The sequence below is a fragment of the Nannobrachium achirus genome (genome assembly GCF_963921795.1).
Source record: "Nannobrachium achirus genome assembly, chromosome: 23".
NCBI classification, from domain to species: Eukaryota; Metazoa; Chordata; class Actinopteri; order Myctophiformes; family Myctophidae; genus Nannobrachium; species Nannobrachium achirus.
The window spans coordinates 51672569-51679521 of NC_137830.1; the positions used below are offsets into that span (position 1 = coordinate 51672569).

A 6953-nucleotide genomic window follows, 5' to 3' on the forward strand; every position below is an offset into this window, starting at 1 on the left:
CTGACAGAGACACAATGTTGCCAGTCTGTCTGAAGTTGAATGCATGATAACTGTTGTTTCAGGGCATGGTGGGCATGCCTCTTACCAGCGCGTGCCCTCCCTGAGGCTAGAGGGCGCCGTCTCCCACGAAAAGCTCAACAGCAGCCTGCCCTCCGTCAACTGTGGGCCTTGGTGAGGAGACACTACACTTACTGGACACAGAGACATGACGTCATCATGTTTTTTCTCCCGGTATCTCAACAGGAGATTTGGGGAGAGGTCACCAGGTCTATCCCATACTCGTGTTTCCTAAACCCACCAGGATTGAGTTAAGACCCGCCTCGCGGAAGCGCCCCTCTGGGGCGCCTGGTGGTCAAGGTGCATACTGTACCACATAATAGGCTATGATGCCTGCTGGCGTCGCTGGTTCGATTCCCGGTCCAGGCGACCTTTGCCACATGTCATTCCCCATCTCTCTCTCCTCATTTCCTGTCAGTCTACTATCCTATCCAATAAAGGCATGATTATCTTTTTTAAGTGTTGTTCATGGCTTAGAAGTGATTTAGCATGTCCTATAATGACATACTTTTTAGTTGCATTACAATGCATTTCATTGCACTGCATTGCAAGTTTGTAGATCTGCTATTTTCAAAAGTTTTTTTTAATACATTCTATAGCCTACACATGAAAACGTGTGAAGCGGGACATTCTGCATATAGAGTACTTTCTACATATTTATATTTTAATTTTTTTTACATTTTTATTTTTATACCAAAACCTTTGTACTTTTACTCAAGTAGATTTTGAATTCCAGACTGAAGTATTTAGACGTTGCAATAAATGTAGTACCACCGACTGCAGTCAGACCTGCACGGTTGTTAGATTGATAAATGATAAATTCATTGCACCCTAACCGGTTGCAGCGGTGCATATCGTTGTTGTTCCTACTGTAGGTTCCTACTGTAGGTCAGGGGTTTTCAAACTTTTTTTGTCTCAGGTCACCCCATGAATATTTGTTTTAATCCGAGGCACCCCTACATTATAATTTTCACTCCCAGCACCTTTTATTTATAGCATATTGTCGTTGTCGGGTGGAAACCTTGTATGTCCAAAACCGTTCGTTTTGTATTTATCATCTATAAAGAGTACTAAACTAGTGAAAACAGCAGATCTACAAGCACACAACGCCTCGCGATGCGAGGCGTTGTGTGCTTGTAGATCGGCTGTTTTCACTAGTTTTGTGCGACAGAGGTTTCTGCCTGACAGTGACGATATCATAGTGATTATGTTGCGAGGAAAACGTTGAGATAACAGTCATTTTGGTTAGAACTGACTGAAAATAACTTCAAGTACTTCAAGTTCATAATTATACTAATATACTATACTATACTTATATACTATAATTATACTAATAAGCAGTGATGGGCGAGCTACTTGGAAAATATAGTGAGCTACACTAGTTACTCTTGATTAAATATAGCTCAACTACACTACAAGCTATCCCCAGAGAAATGTAGCAAGTTACACTACAAGCTACAGGACAAAAATAGCTAGCTACATCAACACTTCTTTTTCTTCTTCTTTTTTCCACCAAACAAATGGGCATACAGGCATAAAATGCTCGCCAAAAAAAAGTTTATTATAAAACAGACTGAAACTGGAAACCTTCTGTCTGGCTTTAAATTAAATGTATACCCCTCACTATTGGGGACACTATTGTAATGACTGTTCTATTAATTTATGTATTCATCCCGACCGTGATGGCCCAGCTACTTGGAAAATGTAGTAAGCTACATTACTAGTTACTCTTGATTAAATATAGCTCAACTACACTACAAGCTATCCCCAGAGAAATGTAGCAAGTTTCCGTTACGCTACTTAGAAATGTAGTTAAGCTATGTAGCTAAGCTACTTGTAGCTAGCTACTGCCCATCACTGCTAATAAGTGTCCAAATAAATTCCAAATATTATCAAATGATCTCGCGGCACCCCTGGACTGCCGTCACGGCACCCCAGGACTGCCGTCACGGCACCCCTGGACTGCCGTCACGGCACCCCAGGACTGCCGTCACGGCACCCCAGGACTGCCGTCACGGCACCCCTGGACTGCCGTCGCGGCACCCCAGGACTGCCGTCACGGCACCCCTGGACTGCCGTCGCGGCACCCCAGGGTGCCCTGCCACCCACTTTGAAAACCCTTGCTGTAGGTAAACGTTGTTGTTCCTACTGCAGGTACGGCGACAGTCAAGAGAACAGTCGGGGGCCAAGCCCGAGCCCCGCCCCCGCCCCCAGAGGGACCAATCAGAGAGCTCAGCGGCCGGTGTCACTCACAGTGCCATCGCTGCTGTGCAGAGACTCCAGTGTGACGTCATCACTGTCGCACGGCAGTGCAGGGAGCCTGGTGGAAGCTGTAAGTGTGTGTGTGTGTGTGCACGCACATGTGTGTGCGTGCACATGTGTGTGTGTGTGTGTTAGAGGTCTTCACGGGGGCCCCGACCCCGAAATTAACCCGAGAGACCCGTACCGGGTTCGGTCATAGTTTGATTAGAATCACTCGGAGCCGGGTTGGAAACGGTCGCATTTCCCTCGGAACACTTCGGAACGCGGGACTGTAATCATCATGTGTATAACCCGAGAGGACCCGATAGGACCCGTACTGTGTGTGTGTGTGACGTGTGTGTACTTTCTGCTTTTTATGCAAACTATAAAGCAGATAGATAGATACCTTTATTATCCCAAGGGGGAAATTCAGTTGTCCAGTTGTAGCACAGCAGTATACAGTTATTTACAAAGTTACAGAGAAGTAAGAAAAAAGATAGATAAGAGGGGGAAAAAAAACAAGAGCAGTACAGTACCAATAAAGAGAAGGTGCATCAATAGAGGGGGCGAATAATATATAAGTATATACACATAAAGTGTCTTACAAAAAGAGACCGTAACAGTCAATGCTTGTTAGTGCAACAAGTATCTCACTGTCATTGTTAAACAAAGCAAAATACTCAGAAACTACCAACACAACCTAATAGTGCAATGTCAAAAATCAGTGCGAAAAACAAAACAAAAAAACAAAACAGCTCCGAGAAGAAGAAACTAGGAAGCGTGTCACCACAAGACGCACATGAGCACTCTCCCTGGAAGGTCCTTAGGGGTCAAAGTCAATACAGCAATAGTTCCTTAGAGGTCAAAGTCAATACAGCAATAGTTCCGTCAGTCTAAGTTAGGAAGGAAGTCCTTTTCAATCGTCCGTTATGTGTCTCGTTGTACAGCTTAAGGGCGGCCGGTACAAAATATTTTCCTAGTCTCTCACATCTCCGTCCTGGGTAGGCAAAGCGGTCGTTTCCTCTCTTATGCCTCATTCACACTACAGATATATAGTTGAACGTTTTGCTTGGTAATTCAATGTAATCTCAATGGAAACCAGCTTTAAAGATGCAGGAGATGCTCCAAACAAAGCTTTGAAAGCTTTAAAGCTGGTTTCTATTGAGATTACATTGAATTACCAAGCTAAACGTTCAACTATATATCTGTAGTGTGAATGAGGCATTACTCCAGTAACTGGTGATCTCCAGATGGAGGGGGTGAGAGGAGTTCTCCAAGATGGAATCTAGCTTCCTCGCTGTTCGCACCCTGGTTACTTCCTCCACCCCCTGCAGAGAGGACCCAACGACAGAGCGGTTAAACGTGTCACCTGCTCTGTTGTTGCCACCCCAGCATGTTATACCAAAAAAGAGGACACTTGCCATGACAGACTGGTAGAACATCTGTAGCATCCTATTGCACACACCAAACGATCTCAGTCTTCTCAGGAGGAACAGCCTGCTTTTCCCCTTGCTGTGAATCGCCTGCGCGTTGTCCGACCAGTCCAGTGAACTATTCAGGTGTACTCCGAGGAATTTGTAGTTATCCACGAGCTCAACCACCTCTCCGTTAATGGTGCTTGGTACCGGGGGGACTCTCTTGGAAGTACGGAAGTCCACCACCATCTCTTTGGTCTTGCTAGCGTTGAGCCTGAGATGGTTAGCCTCGCTCCACTGCACAAAGTCCCTAACCACACCATCGTGCTCAGCCGTGTTGTCACCCGAGATCTTGCTGACCACCACGGTATCATCTGAGAACTTCTGCAGATGACAGGTCTTGGAATTGAAGCGGAAGTCCGATGTATAGAGAGTGAACAGGAAGGGTGAGAGCACAGTTCCTTGAGGGGCCCCTGTGTTGCTCACCAGCACATCAGACTGACAGCTCTGCAGTCTCACAGACTGTGGTCTTTCTGAAAGGTAGTCTGTGATCCATGCCACAAAGCCCTTGTCCACCCCCATCAGCGTAAGCTTTTCCGCAAGCAGAGCCGGTTGGATAGTGTTGAAAGCACTGGAGAAGTCAAAAAACATAATTCTGACCGTGCTGCCCCGATCTTCCAGGTGGGTGAAAGCCTTATGGAGCATGTAGGTGATGGCGTCATCAACCCCAATATCAGCCTGGTAGGCAAACTGAAGGGGGTCCAGGTGATCACTGACCGCCGGTCTCACTAGGTTCAGAACCAGCCGTTCAAAGACCTTCATGACCTGTGATGTCAGGGCGACTGGTCTGTAGTCATTGAGGACCGAAAGCAAGCAATCAATCAATGCGTGTGCGCTGGCGTGCGCTGCTGCGCTATGATCAGGATACGGAACGAACTGGAGTTGTGTTTAACGTGTGTGCTGTGTTTAGGCTGACCTAGGATCAGATTCAGGTCCGTTATTAGCCGTGAAGCAGCGACATGAAGAATGGCTGTAACTGTGAGATGATAATGCTGGTCTAAGATCAGATTTACAGCGGGGAAAAAAGAGCTTGGTGCGTGCGTGATGCGTAGCAGCTACTCCAGGCTGATGAGAAAGCACTCGCCTACAAGTTAAACCATGACAAACAAACGAAAATGACTTACCTCTGTTGATAGAAAATAGCCTAAAAGTATTCCTTTATCCCTTGCATTTGTTTCGATGTTAATATTAGATTCCTTGGCAGCCTTCTTCTGCCTGTCAATCAGTTAACAGCGCACGCCGCACAGCTGCCGTGAGTGAGGGATCTCAGTACATGAAAGGGGATTTTAATAATGATTTAATGGTCGGGTCTCTCGGAACCTCGGAAATAAAAGGATTTCGGGACAACACGGGTTTCGGTCTGTAAAAAAAGAAAGAAAGTCGGAACGGGACGGAATCGGACGAGACCATTACGGGCCACTCGGGTTTGGTTTTGTAATTTGATTATTATTTCGGAACAGGCCGGAATCGGTTCGCTTTTTTGGACCCGTGAAGACCTCTAGTGTGTGAGAGAGGGTGTCATGTGAAACAGAGATGTATAAATATTACTACAGATAATATTGCTGGTAAGTGATATTGTGTTTGTTCAGATCCAGCTCTTTAATAAACAGAAGATACATTTGTCTGTCTGTCCTCCCTCCAGGTGTTGATATCAGAGGGTCTCGGCCACTTCGCCCAGGACCCCTCCTTCATCGAGGTGACCAAAGTGGAGCTGGCGGACGCGTGCGACATGACCATCGAGGAGATGGAGCACGCCGCCGACAACATCCTCAACGGGGGGGGCGGCGGCTCCCCCGTCAACCTCCGCCACCACCAACAACACCACGCGGCGCCGCACAGGGACCTCGGGGGGCCAGCGGAGGAGAGCCCCGCCCCCTCGCCCACCCCCTCCTCGCTGGAGGAGAGGGAGGGGCTGCTGGGGGGAGGGGGGGAGGAGGAGGAGGAGGAGAGGGAGGAGAGCGGGAGTGAGGAGGAGGAGTTACGGCACAGAAGCCCGCCCCCCGCCGTCGGAGGAGGCGGGGCGTCGAGGAACAGCGGCCTATCGGACGAGGACGACGTCGAGTGCGTCACCAGTCTGTAGTCTCCTCCCCCCCCCTTCTGACATCACCAGAAGGTGACTTCTTAACACTCGGAGGGGTTTATACCCGGGTCACGCCACCGCCGCGGTCCCCCCACCCCCCAACACACACACACGCACACACACACACACACACACACACACACACACACACACACACACACACACACACGTCTCCCTCTATGCCTGATGGATGCTGACAGGACAAACGGTGGCCACGGCGACACAAACTCAAACAGACGACTTTGCTTTTCCGATGATTTCGTTGGATGTGTTTTTTCAGAACGACTGACTTTGTGGCTGAATGAATGTTTTGCAGTTCATGTGGTCCTTCGACGCGGCGTACGGTAGAACAGTGTGCTGTGTGTGTGTGTGTGTGTGTGTGTGTGTGTGTGTGTGTGTGTGTGTGTGTGTGTGTGTGTGTGTGTGTGTGTGTGTGTGTGTGCGTGCGCGCGTGTGCGTCTCTAAAGTGCCTCACAGTGTCACGGTGTCGTCGGCGAGAAGCAGAAGAACAGAGCAGAGAAACAAGCAAAAAACAAACAAACAAACAAACAGGAAAACGAGGGATGAAAGAAAGCTTAAGGGGAGCACACACTGGACGCGGGCCGCTGCGCAGCGTCGCGTCGCGGTATCGACGCACGTGAAGTGCCGTGCGGTAACCCCAACTGGATGCGGCGCGCTGCCACACAGCACATCCATTTCCCCCGGTGGGGAGAACCATGGGAGAACATGTTCACCGCGCGGCAACGCTGGAAAAATAGAACAGTGGCGTATCGGCGCGGCGGGGGCGAGGCGGCAGACCCGCGGTTGCGTGCGTCTGACGCCGCCGGTGTGGGTTAGTTCATAGAAAATAACGGGGCCGTATTTTTTGACGTGCTGCCTCCGCGTCAGTGTGTGTTCCCCTTTAGACAGGAAGTGAACGTGCTAAAACGCTTGAAATCCGACACCGTGTGTTTGTTGTTTTCATTTCCTGTTTGATTACCGTTTGCCGCTGGCCGCCGGGCAGCCATTTTGGGGGACGGCTTGGCGGACTTCGGGGGGGGGAAGGGTTATATTTTGGCCACACCCGTTCTGAGGTCAAAGGTCCTTCCTGGTTTAGCTTA

General features: G+C 48.9%; 1 protein-coding gene across 1 annotated transcript in view; it reads left to right on the forward strand.

The window, feature by feature from the left end:
- Positions 1–5853, forward strand: part of cacna1c (calcium channel, voltage-dependent, L type, alpha 1C subunit) — a gene marked incomplete at both ends in the record, with an annotated part of 341751 nt that extends 335898 nt beyond the window's left edge. Inside the window, 3 exons of the mRNA XM_080754433.1 lie at positions 63–171; positions 2212–2389; positions 5416–5853. Of these exons, the coding sequence (XP_080610559.1) occupies positions 63–171; positions 2212–2389; positions 5416–5853 (725 nt within the window). The remainder of the gene's footprint in view (positions 1–62; positions 172–2211; positions 2390–5415) is intronic.
- Positions 5854–6953: the final 1100 nt, after the last annotated feature.